The sequence below is a fragment of the Musa acuminata genome, chromosome BXJ2-7, assembly GCF_036884655.1.
Source record: "Musa acuminata AAA Group cultivar baxijiao chromosome BXJ2-7, Cavendish_Baxijiao_AAA, whole genome shotgun sequence".
NCBI classification, from domain to species: Eukaryota; Viridiplantae; Streptophyta; class Magnoliopsida; order Zingiberales; family Musaceae; genus Musa; species Musa acuminata.
The window spans coordinates 9,950,437-9,968,644 of NC_088344.1; the positions used below are offsets into that span (position 1 = coordinate 9,950,437).

The 18,208-nt window shown below is 42.1% G+C and overlaps 4 protein-coding genes across 5 annotated transcripts; 2 read left to right on the top strand and 2 right to left on the bottom strand.

Moving 5' to 3' along the window:
* Positions 1–543: 543 nt before the first annotated feature.
* On the bottom strand, positions 544–1,925 carry LOC103991538 (probable carboxylesterase 13). Its single transcript, XM_009411027.3, has one exon. It carries the CDS (start codon positions 1,725–1,727, stop codon positions 765–767), a length of 963 nt encoding a protein of 320 aa, XP_009409302.2. The 5' UTR covers positions 1,728–1,925; the 3' UTR covers positions 544–764.
* Positions 1,926–2,101: 176 nt separating this feature from the next.
* On the bottom strand, positions 2,102–3,167 carry LOC108953339 (probable carboxylesterase 12). Its single transcript, XM_018828758.2, has one exon. It carries the CDS (start codon positions 3,155–3,157, stop codon positions 2,555–2,557), a length of 603 nt encoding a protein of 200 aa, XP_018684303.2. The 5' UTR covers positions 3,158–3,167; the 3' UTR covers positions 2,102–2,554.
* Positions 3,168–5,487: 2,320 nt separating this feature from the next.
* LOC135616112 (cyclin-dependent kinase inhibitor 1-like) lies at positions 5,488–7,813 on the top strand. Its single transcript, XM_065115290.1, has 6 exons — positions 5,488–6,043; positions 6,233–6,294; positions 6,377–7,024; positions 7,120–7,172; positions 7,259–7,408; positions 7,492–7,813. The coding sequence occupies exons 3-6, from the start codon at positions 6,677–6,679 to the stop codon at positions 7,559–7,561; spliced, it is 621 nt and encodes a 206-aa protein (XP_064971362.1). The 5' UTR covers positions 5,488–6,043; positions 6,233–6,294; positions 6,377–6,676; the 3' UTR covers positions 7,562–7,813.
* Positions 7,814–10,488: 2,675 nt separating this feature from the next.
* On the top strand, positions 10,489–16,769 carry LOC135617137 (uncharacterized). 2 transcript variants are annotated; one of them, XM_065117078.1, is made up of 7 exons: positions 10,490–10,881; positions 12,524–12,581; positions 12,821–12,901; positions 13,041–13,076; positions 14,084–14,320; positions 14,430–14,568; positions 16,045–16,769. In XM_065117078.1, exons 1-7 carry the CDS (start codon positions 10,697–10,699, stop codon positions 16,521–16,523), a joined length of 1,215 nt encoding a protein of 404 aa, XP_064973150.1. In that variant the 5' UTR covers positions 10,490–10,696; the 3' UTR covers positions 16,524–16,769. The 2 variants fall into 2 exon arrangements, with proteins under 2 accessions (XP_064973151.1, XP_064973150.1); XM_065117079.1 differs by lacking the exon at positions 14,084–14,320 and having other exon boundaries at positions 10,489–10,881.
* The last annotated feature ends 1,439 nt before the right edge of the window (positions 16,770–18,208 follow it).

Sequence of the window (18,208 nt, forward strand, 5' to 3'; positions counted from 1 at the left end):
TCGATTAAGTAGATCCAAATTGATTCCGGACCTATCTTACTTTTAAAATTGAACCAAACACCAATTCACATTCTTAATAAATTCTTCAGGGTAGGCTTTGTTTATGCTCCTATTTTAATAATGATCAACACGTGAGGTTATTAAAAAGATGATGATGGCAAATCAATGATTAGCGCATTAATCCAGAAGCATCTTTCGAGGTTTAATAAGACGACAAAGTTGAAGGTGGCCCACCAATTACAAATGTTTCGCTATCATCTCAATTCATTGTAATTATTTAGATCGATGAAATTATTTGACAATGGATGATGCCACAGCCAATACGAGAAAAAAGTGCCTTACGATTGATACAATACGAGGCTCAAACCATATGCCTCCGCCGATATGGTTGTCCAATGAATGCATATCGACTTCTCAATCAAGTCGATGAACTTACACAACAATACATACAACATGAAGTATATATTCATGTGCTCTATGCATGCTATCTTCTACGGTTAAGCAATTGGGCATATGTATAATAAATACTAAATCAGTTAAATCTAGCAAATTGTTCTATATTCAAAATGCTTTCTGCTATGCAAATGTAACACACAAGCCAAACTGCAGTGGGAGAAATATAAGACAGTAATGAAGATAAAAGATGTCATCAAACTTAAAGACCTCACTTCGCACTGCGTTTACTAAAACTCCAATTTTTGTTCCGTGGATATCTCCTCAACATCGAATTTGTTCCCACGAGAGAGCAGAGTAATTATATGAACTTAGTCACGGGTTAAGAAGCTTACCAGACGGTCCAACTCCACCGCAGCCTTGTCGCAGTCGGGCTTACTGAGGAAATACACATGCTCCTCGTCCTCCGTCTCCAGCAGCTCCGCCTCCCCTTCCCACCCGCTCTCCTGCAGTTTCTCGTAGTAGGCTTTGCCTCTGTCTCTGAACCAGTCCTTCTCGGTGACGCTCACCAGCACCCGTCGGCATGGCAACGTCTTCAGGATCGCCGGATCTCCGAAAGGATCCACCCGCGGATCGTCGATTCCGAAACTCCATCCGCACACGAATCCCCACGTGGTCTCCAGCCACTGCCTGAACATGGGATCCGTCGGCTCCGATCCCACCGGCTCTTTTCCCCAGAAGTACGCGTGTATCAGCGCCAGCCCTGTGATCGGGACCGCGTTGGGCAAGGCGTCCGTCCGCGTGCGCATCAACACGTTGTGGGCGATGTTGGCCCCCGCGCTGTCCCCGGCCAGGAAGACCCGCCCGAAGTCCCCGCGCTCGGCCAGCCACGCCTCCGGGCCCCCGCTGCCCCCCGCGTGGGACGCCACCCAGTTCAAGGCCGCGTAGGAGTCGTCGTACGCCGCGGGGATCGGGTGCTCCGGGGCGCGCCGGTACTCCACCGACACAACGACGAAGTCGACGCGGGCGACGAGGTTGTTGAGGAAGCCGTCGTAGGTGGGGGAGAAGGCGGACTCGATGACGAAGGCGCCGCCATGGTAGTACACGAGGACAGGCAGCTTGCGCTTACCGGATTCGTCGGAGGAGCAGCGGATGTAGAGACGAGCAGAAAGACCGGTCTGCGGGTCGATGACCACGTCCTTGGAGGCGACGCCGGTGGCGGTATCGACTCCGGCAGGGACGACGTCGGTGCCGATGAGGCGCTCCACGTGGCCGCTCTTGTACAGGCGGAGGAAAGGTGGGAAGTCGAATACGAGCTCGGATTCGGGATCCATGAGGCAGTGAAGAGTGGGAGACGAAGAGCTCAATGGGACAGGAAAGGGGCAAGAGAGAGGGAGAGAGAGGGCCGATTGCTTGAGCGGTCGGTAAAAGGTCCTAACAAATCCATACCGTAGAGGAACATGTGGGATGAGGGAGTCGTAACCACATGGCACCTACCCATACAGCATATCGATCTGCTGAGCCAATTCTGTTTTGGGAGGACGTGCATTAATCAACATCTTAAAGGTCCTTCCTCACCCGATTAGAATGCCACACATTCTAATCGAGAGGTGGGTAAAACATGGTATGTTTGAGCGTACCTTCGAAGGCAAGCCATAGGATACGTGACGTGGGACGCAGGGAACCATGCGTTCCGGCCTGAGGGAAGAAAGGTGTGGAGTAATGACAAGTTGTTGGTCCCTTGTCGGGTCTCGTGACACGGGAAATGATTTGCTGGGACGTGGCATCCAGAGTCTTTCATTTACCCCCCCACCTTGTGCAGTAGGTGGCCTTCTCCACCGACAGTCACCAGCTCGCCGATGGCAGCAGGTGGGCTTCTTATTATAAATATTATTTTTTGGTTCAATGAAATCCGATAGTATTAATTATTTCCATTTCTTGTAAGATTACGGTCCCCTTCGACTGTGCTGCTGCATTCGGTCCGGCCCAACAGGTTGGAACCGAAACCGGTTTGACTGGGTTCGACTGGATCAGATTCGATACATGCGGTCGGGAGGATACCGGGTCGGACCGTTCAGAGCCGGCTAGGCCGGTCAATCCTGGACTATCGATATTGGGCCTCAGACCAATCGCATTATCTGGGCTCGACCAGGCTAGTAAATTAAAATCGCAGGGCCACCTGGTGCGCTATGTTGCCGCCCGTGCTGTCCCCGACCAGGAACACTCGCCCCAGGTCCCCACGCTCCGCGACCCACGCCTCCCCTGTCTCCGTCACCCACCGAACCGCCGCCAATGAGTCATCGTAGGCCGCTGGCAGCGGATGCTCCGGCGGCCGGCGGAAGTTCACTGACACCGCGAGCACGCAGGCCGCGGCCACGAGGGAGTTGAGGTAGTTGTGGTACGTCGGGGAGGCGGCCGTCTCGACGGTGAAGCTGCCGCCGTGGAAGTAGACGATGACAGGGAGCCTCTTGTCCGGGGTGCATCCCGCGAGGTCCGGTAGGTAGAGGCGAACCCAGAGGCCGGCGTCGGGGTCGAACAGGACGTCCTTGGAGGCGACGCCTGTGGCGGGGTCCGTCCCAGCGGGGAGCACTTCGGTGCCGAGGAGGCGCTCAACGCGGCCGCTCTTGTAGATGCGAAGGAAGGGGGAGAGGTCGCGCTCGACTTCGGCATCGGGATCCATTGCCCGTTGGAGCTTGAAGTCAACAATCTCGACCTTAATATCCATGCGCAGCGAGTGGTGGGATTTAGTTCCGTAAGCATTCATTTCAATGCGAGTGGAATAAGAAGAAAAAATAAAAAAAAAGTCACTATAATACATTATTTCTTTTAGCAATACTAAAAAAATATTATGACATAATATAAAAATACTATAACATGGTATTTTTGTATTATGTTATAATATTTTTTTAGTCTTGCTAAAAATACTGTAATTGAAATGATTTATCCTATAAATCGATTAGGAGAGAAAAGAATAGGCGGCTTATGGTATTTGATTCAATTTGAAAATCTCATGAAAAGTATTTCTCAAGAAACATTAAAAAAAATAGAAAAAGTTATATATATATTTTTTTTTCTTAAATTATACTTTGATATAAAAAATAAAAAATAATCTATTTTTTTCCTTAATTTTGTTAGTTTGATCGATTAGATATAATTACTTCCCCTACCCATTTGGGAAAGAGATGTAGACGCAATAGAAGGAAAGGCTAGTAATATCGATTACCTCTCTTAATCGATACCTACTTGATTAGCAAGTAAACCTTTAAATACCTTTTAATTCATTCATTTGTCCCCACCGCCAACCTTCAATCTCCCACATTTTCCATGACCCATTCATTCCCATTCCTCTTTTACATCGCGTTGGAGGTCATGGAAAGTGCAGCACTCGATCTTTCTTCCCAAAGACATGTCCCACAAACTCATCCTCGTGCCGAAAGACGATGGGCAGTACCACTTCGTCACCACCACCACCACTATCAGTACACATCTCTCAATTGATTATACATCATCATACTACAGCTCATAGACAATATTATCATCAGGTACTCACGAGAAGTTGCAAATTGATTTGATGAATCATTATACATGCCAAAGTTACCAACAAATGAAAAAAATAATTATCCATTTTCTAATTCTTGATCACTATTACTTATCATTAATCTAAAAATGACATAGTTCGCTGAGGGAGCTAAATTGGTCATATAGACAATCAATAATTTTCTATTAGCTTAGCGTTCATGAAAAAAAAATATAAGAGGAAGAATAAAATATTAGGCGATTGTCCGAAAAGATATCTTATTTTTATATTTTTCCTGCATGATATCATTTTTAAAAATTCTCAAATCATCATCCACTGTTTCAAAAAGTTTAAAAATATCCTCCAAAAATAATTCACAGTATTTTTTTTTGTTGACAAATATTTACAGTATTCTGTGTATTAATTTTTATCCACAAAATACTATATAATATTTCAAAAACATTATATAGTATTTTCGTTTCAAAAGACTATGATATCAAAAATATTATACAGTCTTTTTAAAACAAAAAAATATATAATATTTATAAAAAAAAATACTATATAGTGTTTTATGGGTAAAAATCAATTCATAAAACACTGTAAATAGTTTGTGGAAAAAAAATTGGATTTGGGCAAAAGAAAACTTTTTTAAGGAGTGTTTTTGAAACTTTTAAAATAAGAGAGGATGGTTTTGAATTTTTTTTAAATAATACTATCTAAAAAAATAAATAAATAAATATATTTTTTTTTCCGAACAAGCCAGCGTCCATATTCCTGTACGTCACTGTTATGCCTGTCCGATGTGCTGCTGCATGAGGCGGAGTAGGGACGAACACGGTGGGAAAGTAACTTCTTTTACTTGGGATAAGCCTACGAGTCACTTTTTGTCAGCCTACACCAATGCAGCTAATACATGCTCTATACCCCCACAGTGTCCTATTTCTGAACATAGGCTTTTCCTGCCTGTCTCCTCCATGTGCTACCTCCCTCAGTCTCCCTCTCACCAACCCGACGCTATTCCCCCTCTTCTCTATTCAACAAGTCCAGCGGGCGTGTCCTATCTCCTCCCCCCATCTCACTCCACAGCCATAAATCATTGGAGCCGACTCTTTGGATTCCGCGCTGCTGTCCTTTCATTAATGGCCGAGTTGTTGAAGCCGGAGAAAAGCTAGCCATTCGAAGAGAGATTTTGCGCCTCTCGGATGAGGGATTCCTTGGCTTGTTCCTCGTGGCATCGAGTGCGTCTCCTTGATTTGAGTTGGTCCATGACAAAACGCATTATATGGAATTCACATATAAAGCCATTGTCCTCTGATGATTTAACGGACGCATGTTGATCCCCATGCTGTAGCTTGTGACTCTATTACATGCTGTACAATTTTGATTAGCAACCTTTGTCTCTCTCTCTCTCTCGTACTTGACACGCTACAAGACAAGAGCGCTCTCGTTAACCTCACTTCTACCGTGGTTAAGACGCCGACACCTTAAATGCACTCTACCATGGGAACTATTCTCTTCCTGACTAACACAGGTAGCTTTGCCCCCCACCCCCCCCCCCCCCCCCCCCTTTCCGCCGTACTCTTTCCACTGTGTCAGCGCCACTACGATGACAAAAGGAAGATGAACGGAAAAAATGCGCAGCGTTAGCCCAGCCCTGCTTGGAATCTTCCACGCTCACCCTGTTCTTGGCTGTTTACTCAAATCATCCAACGCCGCTGCTCTCCCAATCGTACGGTCCAAGACGATCCCAACCTCGAGCCGGCACACCTCCACTCGCTCATCCCCTTCCCTGAACGCTCACAGATAGCCGCCCTATTCCGTACCTTCACAGCAGCAATGCTTTTGCTACCCACTTACATCTCATCCGCCGCGCCTACCTCCCCTGGCGTTGGAACCCATTTATGGCCCCACGCTGTCTCCGATTCGGCATCAGCTTATCATCGGGCGGCGACTGTGGGTGAACGCATAGCCACCACGAGTCCCGTTGGGACCTTGGATTCCTTTTGATCAGTACGCATTGATCTAAAAGAAAGAGTTTCCACGTGGGCCGTACGATGATCTGGATGGACGACGACGATGGTAATAAGCTTACGCAGAGTTCACGGTGACAATATAACGGACGTCGAACGACCAGTGAGTCATAAATATTTATCCTTAATTATAAGCTGTTATTTCCGGCTGAAATTTAAATAAACCCAAATAATAGCCAAGAAAAAGTAAGTATTAGATGTTTATATTTGTTAATCTTTTAAAAAATCAAACTGATTGTTATTCACCAGCTTACATCTCATCAGCTTCTTCTGACCATTTGATGTGAATCAGACGGACGAACTTGCGATAATCCGCATCAACGGTTCACCAGACGTAAAGGAGAATCTTGGGCGGTGAGTGGCATCACTGTGATTCAATAACAAGGATAGGAGATTTATGGTAATTGAAGCCTGACCACAGTTATTGCCAAAGCAGTTTGTCGCCAAACAAGGGTTCCGGACATAACGAACCCCTCGCACGACCGGCAGCATCCCGTTTCTGTCCCCGATCCATGTGATTTCACCGGAATCTAGAATCTGCCACCGGTTCTGCGGGTGGACCAAAGCGGGAGTCTGGTCCGACGACACGACGCCGTCGGCATGTGTCGAAATCGTGTGAACGGGATAAACGCAAAAGTAACTGCGACGCTGAGGCGGTTAGCTTGGATCAGATCCACAGTTTTTTCTCCGGTTTTAGCCTGCGCTTCTCGGTGAGAAAGGATAAAGAGGGCGAGGCATGGGGAAGTACACGAGGAAGTGCAGCAGAGGGGTCGAGAAACTCTCGGTGATGGAGGTGACCCAGGTGGTGGGGGTGAGGAGGAGGGCAAGGGTCCCCGCCGTGGCCGTCGCCGCTGACGCGGCCTCCGCCAGAAGTTCGAAGCGGAGGAAGACGGCGCCGCAGCGGACGACGGAGGTTGTGCAGACGTCGTCCTACCTCCAGCTTCGGAGCCGCCGCCTCTTCATGACATTCCGAAGACCAAGGCTGCTGGCAGCGAATTCGGCTGCCTACAGCACCGGCCCTGCTGTGGAGGGTGTCTCCCGGTGCTCGAGCAACGTTTCCGGCGACGTGGTGGTGGATGAGCAGGTGAGTCGTCGGAATCCGAAATCCCTGTTGAGATTCGAACTCGTTCGCCTTGAATTCACGTCAGTTCTTGCTTCTTCTTCCTTCCTTCGGTTCAGGAGGGCGAGGGTCTAGAGCGCTTGACGTGCAATTTTGGATCCGGAAGAGCGAGGTTTGTGCGCTTACAATTATCAAACTTCCCGCCTTTTCTTCTTCCAATGTTCTTTAGTTTAGGATTCCCTGCTTTCTCTTCGGTAGAGAGACGACCCCCTCGAGAGATGCACGACGCGAAGCGAGCGATCGGAAATCAACCACAGCAACATCGACTTCAAGAACGAAGACAGAGGTGGAGATCGAGGAGTTCTTCGCGGCGGCGGAGAGGGAGCAGGCGCAGCGCTTCGCCGCCGAGTATGCTCGTATTTCCTCTCTCTCTCTCTGTTCGTTTTCTTGAAGCTGAAACCTTCACTTTTTTGGGTTCCGCTTCGCCGCAGGTACAACTACGACGTCATCGGCGACGTTCCGTTGGACGGCCGCTTCGAGTGGGTTCGAATCCTCCGATGAAGCGAAATGGCCAAAAACCGAGAAGAAAATGACTTGTTCTTCAAATCTCTATTTGATCTGGTTTTCCTTCAGGGAGTTTGTGGTTTCTTCTAGAAGCTATGTACAAAATTGTACGTTAAACAACCGCCATTTCGTCTCTGTTCGCTGGCCATTTCTCCACCTCCTGTCCGAGTCACAGACAGAAGAGGAGGAAGGAGAATAGTCTGTTTGGTCACCCGTGTTGTACTCCTAATAAATGCTCATCTGCTCTCCCCTCTCCTTTTTCCGTCATTTGATCTCGTGCGCACGGCCAGCCTTGGTCGGCGGACGAACCGAGCCAGAAAAAGGCTTGGAGGAGGAGACAATACTGGCAGTCTATCGCTTGGGTAGCAGGGTGCTGCGTTACGTGTACAGAGTCTCCTTCCTTCCCTCGGTCTAGACAGCAGTTGCGTTTTACTGTCTGCTTTAATCTCCATCATCTATCGCACCTGAAGGAGACTTCAACTCAGATGATTTGCTGGCTAGTATTGGGGCGGCCTCGGATCCCGTGATAGGTCATCATGAAACGTGATGAGATGAGATGGAAGAATACCACACATTGCGGGGAGAGAAAGAGGGGATGGAATGTTACCAACTTCGGAAGTCGCGTGAGAAATCAGAGATTGTAATTTGAGATGCGTGATTTGTGTTACATGTGATTCGGGAGGTTGGACTTCTGGGGCTGTGTATACTTCAGGTGGTGGGGTCCCTACAGGGGTAACATTTCGCGTGGAGTACCATAGAAAGTAGAGCCTACTTCCATGTGATAACTGAGAGACTTCATTAGAATGCTGTTTAAGGCCTTGTCGAAGTCATCTTTCTTGACGTGGTAGTACAAGAGACTATGTTTACTTACGACAAGAGAATTTTATTCTCCAAAAACTCTAAAAGATTTTCCTAAAAATCCTGTTTAAAAAATATGATTAGAATTATCTAAACGTAGCTCTCAATGTCTTAAAAGAATCTCTTAACCCTATCAGAACTAAAAAGACTCGAGATCACATTACAACTAAAAATACATGACCATTGATTTGATCTAAAAAGCAACTAAAAACTGTGGACAAAATATTATTAAAAATAATAAAAAGTGAAATTCAATTGCAAAGACTTTCACCACTTTGTAATAAATCCTTACAGCTCATTGGAGCAAAATTTTACATGACAAATGATGACGTCTTTCATTAGCTAACTATCAAAATTTAATCGTCTTATAAACAATTATAGTTTATATGGATAAACAGTTAGATACTAAATGTTTCACTCTCTGTCATTCAGTTTTGTCTCGATACTTGAACTTTGTCTCTATATACTCCACGTTTTCGATTAGTTTTATGACCAAGCGTTCTTCCTTTATAAGAACAAAAGATCGATGATTTCACGAAAGTCCCATCTCTGTAGTATCATGGTGTTGTCATGCCCATGACCCTACTATCAATTTTTTCATGATCGGTAGATATATCTATTTGGCACTCCTTCAATTTCACCTCTATTTTAACTAATGCTTTGTTTTGGATAGCTAAGTTCCTTTGGACTCGTTGTCTCTTCCTCGTCCCTTTCGACCCCATGCTTCAACATCTCTGTGTTCTCCCAACAGTTTTCCTTGGTCGATAAAAAGATTGACTGCAACTCCTATGCATGGCCTTTGCCATCATGTTGTAGGGTTCTCATCAATTTTGGTCTCCTTAGCTTCCTTGGTAATAATGTTCGTTTATTCGGTCTTATACTCTAACTTGTCGGGCTCCTTTAAGCGAATATGGGCTTTGGAACAGTCCAACTCTCTAACCGCATTGATCAAACATCTGCATGATCAAGTCTCTCAATGAGACACACTACTTGCATTCGAACTTTTCCCTGGGTGGTACACAGCCCGATGACTAAAGCTTTCATCCGATGTAAAATTCTCGAGAGGTATACAACCATATTATCCTAACCCCTCCCATATATATTAACTCTCTCGTATATACTAACTCTTTACGACCCACTCTCTATATAAATCATAGCCTATCCCTCTCTCGTTAATTCTTGGGAGTAGAAATTGATGATTTTTAATTTATATTATATTTTTTACTAAATTACATTAGTTTGATCTATAAAAATTATCAATGATATAACTTGGAAATCGACCCTTGGTCCATGATCAATGATTTGATAGTTTCTGGAAGCTTGAATCCTTATCCATATTTGCATTCCGCCCGAATCCGATAGGTAGGATTCGGATGGTGTGTGATCAAAGTGGTCAACTCAACCAAATCTCTCCCCTTTAAATAATGGTGAAGAGATTTCTTGTTTTGTTTATGTTTCTAGAATGATAGAATGACGGATCTATACCAGTATATTTTATTCCCAAAATCTCAAGATAATATTGCATCACGTGTTTCAAGCAAGGTAGTCAACGATTGATTATGTTTACACATCATTCCATTGATAGAGGGAAAAATAAATGCTCTAATGGATAAAACAAGCTACGAAAGGATAAACACACAAACTCTGACCTTCTTCTTCTATTTATAACGCTACTGTTTCCCTCTGCCATTTCAAAGACACGTTTTCACCCTTTTTAAGTTTACCCCGCTGCCGTACTTGCCTTTTGATTGGACAAAGTTGTCAGGTGGGGGCTGGTTTAAAGATAAGGCCCCACCGTAGGCTGCCAGTCACATAAATAGTAGGTAGATAGACGGCTTAACCTTTTCAACCAACTGTTTAATTGCTTGAGATACTCAATCGTACTCGAATCATCAGTTATTTTCAGCCAACCTGCCTGCTTTGTGATTCGGGAGGAGTCCATGGAGCAATGTGGGGCCCATCGATGGGTCTGGATCTTCTCCCATGAAAGGTGAAGCGAATGTTCGGGTACCGAGAAAAAAGTATGATTTGTAATGGTTCTTTATCCTACGCCACCGCGGAATATGGTGTCGATGCTATCCAAATCATAAGGGAAAGCTTCCATGGCATGAACGGAAGCGAAACGAAGCGCTCATAAGGGAAAGCTTCCATGCTGTCCCTTCTGTTGTCCTCGGTTCGAGTCCTTGCACGAAGAAATTGGGGTTCTTCTTCTCGCTCGACGGGGTTGGATAGACTAGGGATTCTTGAGAGGGTTGGACCGCGGACGTTGCGGTGATGTGGGGCGAAGGAGGGCGATTCTACTGGGGGAGGGCGGAGGGAGAAGAGCAGAGGGAAGTGAAGGGCATCGTGGTGCTGTTCGCGTGGATATCCAGCCAGGAGAGCCATCTGAAGCCTTTCATCGATCTCTACTGGTCTCTCGGGTGGAGTCCCCTCGTCTGCCATGTCGACTTTCTCACGCTGTAATCGCTGACGTCTCTGGTTATTTCTTTCTTTCTAGCAAAAATTATGCACGGCATCGACTTACGTCATTTGCCTTCGTTGTCTCGGTTGTTCCAGTGCCTTTGATCTTCTACAAATTCATTTTTTCTTTATACCGAATACTTAAGGCCTATGTGCAATTGGGGTTCTAAAGTCGCGAACTATAGCATGATCATGCCGAATTCTGAATATATAGTATTCCTGCGAGCAATTCTTGAGTCGAGCATAAACGTGTTTGCTTTAATTAGGGTATATTGTATGTTTTTAAGGAGATTGATATTTTTTTGTGTGTGTATTTATCTATAGCAGAACGTATGTTGGTAGACATAGCCCAAGCTTCCTTCAAAACTTTCAATAAAGAAAATTGCCCGAGTCTTGAGTTGATTGAATTTGTTGAAAAAGAACTCTAAATATTACTGAGACAGTCTTGTGAATTATAAATACGATATTGTGACAAAGGAAACTTATTGGCTTTCAGAACTATTTTCTAGTTTGTGATAGTTATCTGCTACAGCATGTATCTGTGATTGGATATGCAATTTTAGGATCTGTTTCTTTTCCTAATTCGTGACCATCTTTTCCAATATTGTTTGTTTTCCAATGACATATATGAATGGAAATCTTATGTAAGGATGGTTTCTTATAAATAAATAAATGATCAATATATTTTGATCTATGGATTGTAATTTTCTTTATTTTATTTTTTCTTTATTTTGTTTTTTTTCCTTATTTTACTTCTTGTACCTAGGGGTTATAATCCAGAAAGATTAGAGACTGACGTAGTGAATGAATATTATTTCTATGATTATGTGCAAGTGGGTGAACTTATAGTTTTCTTTTTAATGATGCTACTCCGTTAAGACGTGCAGAAACATGAGCTTTAATTTTCTAAGTGTCAATCCTTAAGTCAGAGTTAGTCTAATTGTTCTCTTTTTTTCCCTTTATCTCACTTAATTCATCTTTTTTTATTCCACAAAAAAAAACTAAATTCTTGAAAAAAATGCTTGCAAGTACATGTATGTCTTCATCCTACATCTTAGGTATCGAAGTATCTATTCCTACATCACATTTGGTATTAGAATTCTTGTTTTATATGATACTCGTATCAGGTTACTTATCCCACATCATGCTAGTCATAAAGTTTCAACTATTTAGGGTTGTTAGAGAGGGGCCTACCACGAAACATACAGTGTCATAGTAAATTGTTTTCCTCTGCATTGATGATCTTATAATTATTGAATATCCCTTATTATGTTTTGGATCACAGCTGCCTTTTGGCAGTTTGTTTATGTTAGTCCCATGCCTTTTCTTCTTCCAGGGGTTTTTTTGTCTGGATGGTAATTGTCTCTAAACCTTGTCAAAATGATGTTAGTGTCCAAAGAATCACCGGTCCAGAAGTTAAAGAACAATAACTACTCAAGTGACAAGGTAGATCTCCAAATATCATGCGTGCCATTTTTACTTAAGCTAATATTAGAGTCTAGTAGTCTTGACCATACTCTTAGACCATGCACGTCCCTGTCCATCTCTTGCTGGTTTTTGTTCTGATATTTAACAATATTTTCTTACTGAAATGATAAATCTTCTGGAGTTTTCAGGTTCATAATTTGAAATTCTTTGCAGATTTTTCACTGACAAGGCCACTTCACTAGCTCATGGTATACTTGATGAGCTCTTGAAGGTTAGTAGTTGACTATAATGAGTTCCCAAGGGCAAGCATCCAATTATTTACTATTAGACTGTTGATTTTCCATACTTGGAGGATTAGTTGTAACCACATTTACTCAGATAAAAAGCAGGTCCATATTTTGCACCATCAGGCTGCGTCCTTGAACCTGCTTTTGCATCATATTATCTAATAATTATTTTCGTAATAAAGTGGTCTAATTTTGTCTGTACTTTGTCTTGTTGGAGTAACAGGTTATAAAGATCAGGCAGTTACCAATTGTGCTCATGAGCTTCTCTTTGGGATCAAAAGGTTGCCTCTATAAGGTTCTTCAGGTGTGTGCAGTTGTGCTGGATGTCCAACAAAATGACATCTTTGATTTATACTTCTTTGGTACACTTTTCTAATTAATGTCTGAGCTCATTAAGAATGTTTCTTCATGCTGAGACTATGGTTTATGCTCCCTTTCACCAGATTCTTGATGGAAAGTGGGAAAAAGGACTCAAACTGGTATGCTTGTGTTCTTTTAGTAAAATTTTCATTACTTGTAATGACTGCTCATAGCAAATTTCTGCATCCTTTTTTGTGATGTTCAAGCTTATAACCATTTTCTGGTTTATGTGTTTCACACTAGTTCATGATAGGCCTTAGTACTAATGACGAAAACTTTTGTGATGTCTAAGTCAAAGACTAGTTGATGTAGGGCATATGCATAGGGGAAAATAATTTTTTTCTAGGATATAAAACGTGGTAGAGAGAAAAGATGGATAAAATAGTACTCAAATTCACTTCAATTCCTAGTCATCACTTGTAGGGTCCTGGCCTCACTTCAGATGCACCTCACACATGGATGCTGGTGTCACACTATTGGGCATAAATGCTAGAATCTCATGGCTCTACGAGGCACTTCTAGGGATAATGATCTCTGTAACTTGGGAAAAAAATTCAATCATTTATGTTTAAGATTATAAACTTTTCCTTTTTAATAGACCCCAAGTACAAGAAGACAAAGAAATACAAATATCTCATAGACCAATCCTGTGGAATCTTCACTTCTATTTCTGCTTCAAAGAGATGGTTTTTCTATTAGCAATATTTTTGATTGAGGTTATTTTTAGTTCATTCCGAACTTCTTTAGTTGATAATATTTCAAGAAATAAAATTACTACAAACATAAAACAGAACTAATTGCTCCAGCATCACTAATCACCTGATACCTGTTGAATTCTTGTTGGCTGATAAAATTTTATGTTAGTATGTCAGTCTCTTTAGATGCTTTTTTTGTGAATTCGAAGTTCCCTTGATATCTAGGTCATGTTTACTTTTCTTTCCCAAATACCAGGAGCTGTTAATACACATTGCAGAATAAGAAACCAATACATTCTGTTAATTCTGCTTGTACTCTGTCAAGTTTGTTCTTTCTCATTTTTTGAAATTTATATTCCTATTTTTAGTTTTTTATTAAAAAAAACTTGTTTGAAGACAATTTTTAATAAATCTTGTTTTCTTCACTAAAGGATGAATATCAGCTCATAAGAGAGTGTATCTGTGGACAAATTTATGATTCTAGTCCTGTGGACTTCACTGCTGAATTGGCTACTCGATTTCTCCATCACACTTCTCAGAGATTGTTTAGCCCAACAAGAATAACGTCATGGATGACAAAAGTCCTGACATCTAGTCTGGATGCTGTTTTTCTAAGTAGATTTGAAGCACAGCGTGCTGAATATTGGCAGAGTTTGTACTCATCAGTTGTAATGATCTATTTCTTTATGTTCAAGTCTTTTTTACTACATCCAACTAAATTTGTTGATTTTATGTGGCATTTCCATTCACATCTTTTTGGTTTTGATATGCCTGCAGAGTATGGGCCCTTTTCTTATATTTTGTTCGGAGGATGATGACCTTGCCTCTTACCAAATAATCTTCAATTTTTCCCAACATCTGAACGAGCTTGGTGGTGATGTTAGACTTGTAAAATGGAGCAATTCCCCACATGTAGGTTAGTCCTTACCTGATTTTCTGCTTTTAATACAACATGAAGATATTCGATGGGAAATGGTTAAAGGGTCTTTTAGCTAACAAAATATCATTATTTTGCATACCTGATTTTCTGCTTTTAATACAACATGAAGATATTCGATGGGAAATGGTTAAAGGGTCTTATAGCCCACAAAATATCATTAAAGGGTCTTTCAGTCCTTTGCTTTTAATGCAACATTAAGATATTCAATGGGAAATGATTAAAGGGTCTTTTAGCTAACAATATATCATTATTTTGCATCATTGTTAGCATTTGATACCTCTGATGATAACTAGGCCCGAATCATGTGAAACAAATTATATAGTGACTAGCTGTATCAGTAAATCTGGCTTTCTATGTACTGTCACTTTCGAGGAGTGACATGGCTGCAGTCATAAATAGACTTTGATGGTGAATTCAATTAAAGGTTCTAAAATGTCATGTTCATTTGTGAAGATGAAATTCCAAACTGAAACTTACTTGTCGTATGATATGTACTTAAAAATCTTTACAGGTTTTGAATCTTTCTTTTGAGTCCACCTTGGTGTTGCATATGCATTAGGTTTTAGAGGTTTTATACATGTAAAAATATAGTTTTCCTTAAGGTAGTTCTAAAACCTTTTAGTTATTGGTTTTGCTGGGATGCTGGTTTTGATTTTAATAATATTGTTTCCGCTAATAGGAAAATTGATCTCTAATCTAGTGCTTGTCCTTTGATGAGGATTGAAGAAGTATTTGTTCCGTAAACATGTCTGTCTCAGAAACAAAGAAAGTTTGTGGAAACATATATTGGACTTGAAATTTCTGTTTGTGAACTCACTACTACCACTAGGAAACTACCATCATATGAAATCTTGAGCAGTTTTTAGTTGTATCAAGCACAATTTTAAGCTTGTGATAGATCTGGCCCTATGTGTATTTTTTTGTGGTGCTCTTGAAGGCTGTGTCGGAGCCATAGATAATAGCAGCATTTGTCAATCAAGTGCCAACACATTGCAGTTCCTGAATCATACAAGGGAAAAAATAATTGCTGGAAGCCACATGAGAAGGTTGTCCTACCAACTGTCATAAAAGATCATCCCACTTGTATGTCTTCAGACCTTTCCCACTAGCAACTGAAAATACCATATTAAAAGATGGGGTATGCCAAATTATAAGCATATCGTGGTACCAACCTTAGTGTTTGGACTCAATCCGAGCAGTACAGTGTGGCTAATGACTGCTCAAGATTGCCTTCGCAATAAATGCTACTATAGAATCATATTTAGGTCTTTCTTGGATTGTGCCTACTTGAACATATTTTGTATTGCTTCTTTGCAGAAGAAACCAGTTTTGCTATCTACAGCAGTATAACTAACATTCAAAACCTTGACTCTTTTGATATATTTGTGTTCTTTCTTTCTCTGCTGTCAAGATATTTGGATTTCTTTGTAATCTTAAGTTGTTTATCTGTAGGGCATTATAGTCATCACCAAACTGACTACCACTCTAATCTCGTTGAGTTTCTTGGGAAGGCAGCTACTGTTTTTTCTCAGAGAAGAGTATTTAATGGAGGAACAGAAAACCTCAGAAGTTCCTGTGACAGTATGTTAGAGTCCTCCTGCAGCCTTCACGACGCACTAAGCTCAAGCGAGAGCTTAAGAAGGGTGGCCATTGGACCCAATGATCATTTCTTCTCACCCAGTTCAAGCGGCAAACTTGAAGTAAAAGATGGAAGCTCTTTCCATGATGAGCAGAAGCCTAATTTGTTTACTTCACCCAGCATCAATCCCCATGGATATCTAAGCCAGGTCCTATTTGATGTGTGTGTTCCCAAGAATGTCGAGGGCTGGGACATAAAGCCAATTACCTCAAATGGGAAGCAGTCCTCCGTATCTGCCCGCCGTCGCGGTCCTTTAAATCCTATAAGATGCATCAGACGCTCAAGATTGTAGACCGTTACACGCGAACTGTAAATATAATTTGATGGAGCTGAATACAACTATCAGCTTGGCAAGGTCTTTGGCAGAGAATCCGGAATCTGATCAGGCTGCAGGTATATTGTGTCTTGCTAATCCCATTCTCCTGTTCTTTCTTTCTTGTTTTTGCCCCTTCTTTGGAGAGTGTATGTAAAAGAAACTTTCTTATGTAGGTGATCGTGTAAAGGTTTCTTTAATAGTAGTCACATAGATAAAGCAATATAGCTTGGCCAAATAGAACTGTGATGTAAATGAAAGGTCAGATTTTGTTCTCAAACATGAGAGGACTAAAGAAACCGAAGCCGATGGAAACAAAAGGAGAGGAAGAAAGAACGGAAGCATGGCTGTGCTTGCCGGCTCCACCTGCGAGTAGCCTGAGGCCACGGAAAGGCACGTAGCTGGGTCCCCCGTGCCTGCGTTTTATGGCCGTCGATGCGTGGCTGAGCGTAACGTGCGGCGTAACTTGTGCTTTCTTTTTCCTTCTTTGCCCGCTTTGGTGGGGGAGGGGGAGGCGGCGGCGGGAGAGAGTCTTGGTCAGACGAAGGTGACGTGTCACGCGCTTACTTCCACCGGCGGGGGTAATCCACGCCGCCCGGTGCGGGTTGCATTTGCCAGCCACAACTGAACTGGCGAACGCATCATCGACTCTCCCTCGTGCTTTTACTTTTGGAGGATTAGATCCAGACGAGACACATGAAGCAAGAAAGTGAGCGTAATCCAGCGCATTTCGGTAGGCATCCTTGAATTGGAGGAGAACACCAACTGTGCTCCCTTCAGCCAATCTGGACTTGGGTAAATTTACTCAAAAACGTCTATCCCTAACTCAAACAGGTAAATCCGATCAATAATGTTCTTTGTTTTTTTGGTTGCCATTGTGGTGGATGCAAGCACAAGTTACCAATTGGATGTCGTCTGCCATCTTATCCAGTCAGTCATCCTCATCGTTTTTGCTTTATTCATTTTTGTTCCCTTTCTTTCTGTCTTCCATCGCTCTTCGTTCGGTGGTTGCAGCTGTCGACAGCTGACGGCCGTATTGTCGATGCGTACACCGTACACTAAAACCATGTGCTTCTATGATTAGCTAATGATGGGTTTAGGATAACGATGGATGCATTGATGCTTGATAAATCTTTTTAGATCCTATCTAGTCAAATAATGATGGATGCATTTGAATTATGTATTGATGATTGATTTTTTTTAATAAAATAATCGTATCTAGTCAAATACTGATGATAATATTTAATCTTTTAATATTTTTATGAAATATAATATATATATATATATATTTTTAATTTATAAAAATATATGATATTATTTAAAATTAATAAGATAATTTAGTATGAAACCAACATATTTATTCTCTTTCCTAAACATATGCAGACTGAATACATCCCTCACGACATATATCAAATTTCATTATTTCTATCGGGATATCGACGGTGAGCTCTGCATCAACTTCGATGCAGATCCTGTGACTGCCCTTCTGAATACCAAGTTCAAGTCCTCCCTCCTTCGTAGCCAATATGTTGGATTCATGTCCGAAATTATTCCGATCCCCTTCAAAGAGTAATTAGTTCAAATCCTATTTCTTCTCATTCCTATCACGTAGGATTTGCTGCACCAAATATACGATGCATAAAAATAAATAACTATTTGAATTG

Bases quoted from the DNA above. Each gene is read 5' to 3' on its own strand.
- LOC103991538 (XM_009411027.3), bottom strand. From the start codon at position 1,727: ATGGATCCCGAATCCGAGCTCGTATTCGACTTCCCACCTTTCCTCCGC.
- LOC135617137 (XM_065117078.1), top strand. From the start codon at position 10,697: ATGTGGGGCGAAGGAGGGCGATTCTACTGGGGGAGGGCGGAGGGAGAA. The intron at 10,882-12,523 runs GTAATCGCTGAC...AATTCTTTGCAG, and splicing joins CATGTCGACTTTCTCACGCT to ATTTTTCACTGACAAGGCCA. The intron at 14,569-16,044 runs GTTAGTCCTTAC...GTTTATCTGTAG, and splicing joins GAGCAATTCCCCACATGTAG to GGCATTATAGTCATCACCAA.
- LOC108953339 (XM_018828758.2), bottom strand. From the start codon at position 3,157: ATGAATGCTTACGGAACTAAATCCCACCACTCGCTGCGCATGGATATT.
- LOC135616112 (XM_065115290.1), top strand. From the start codon at position 6,677: ATGGGGAAGTACACGAGGAAGTGCAGCAGAGGGGTCGAGAAACTCTCG. The intron at 7,173-7,258 runs GTTTGTGCGCTT...TCTCTTCGGTAG, and splicing joins TTTGGATCCGGAAGAGCGAG to AGAGACGACCCCCTCGAGAG. The intron at 7,409-7,491 runs GTATGCTCGTAT...GCTTCGCCGCAG, and splicing joins GCGCAGCGCTTCGCCGCCGA to GTACAACTACGACGTCATCG.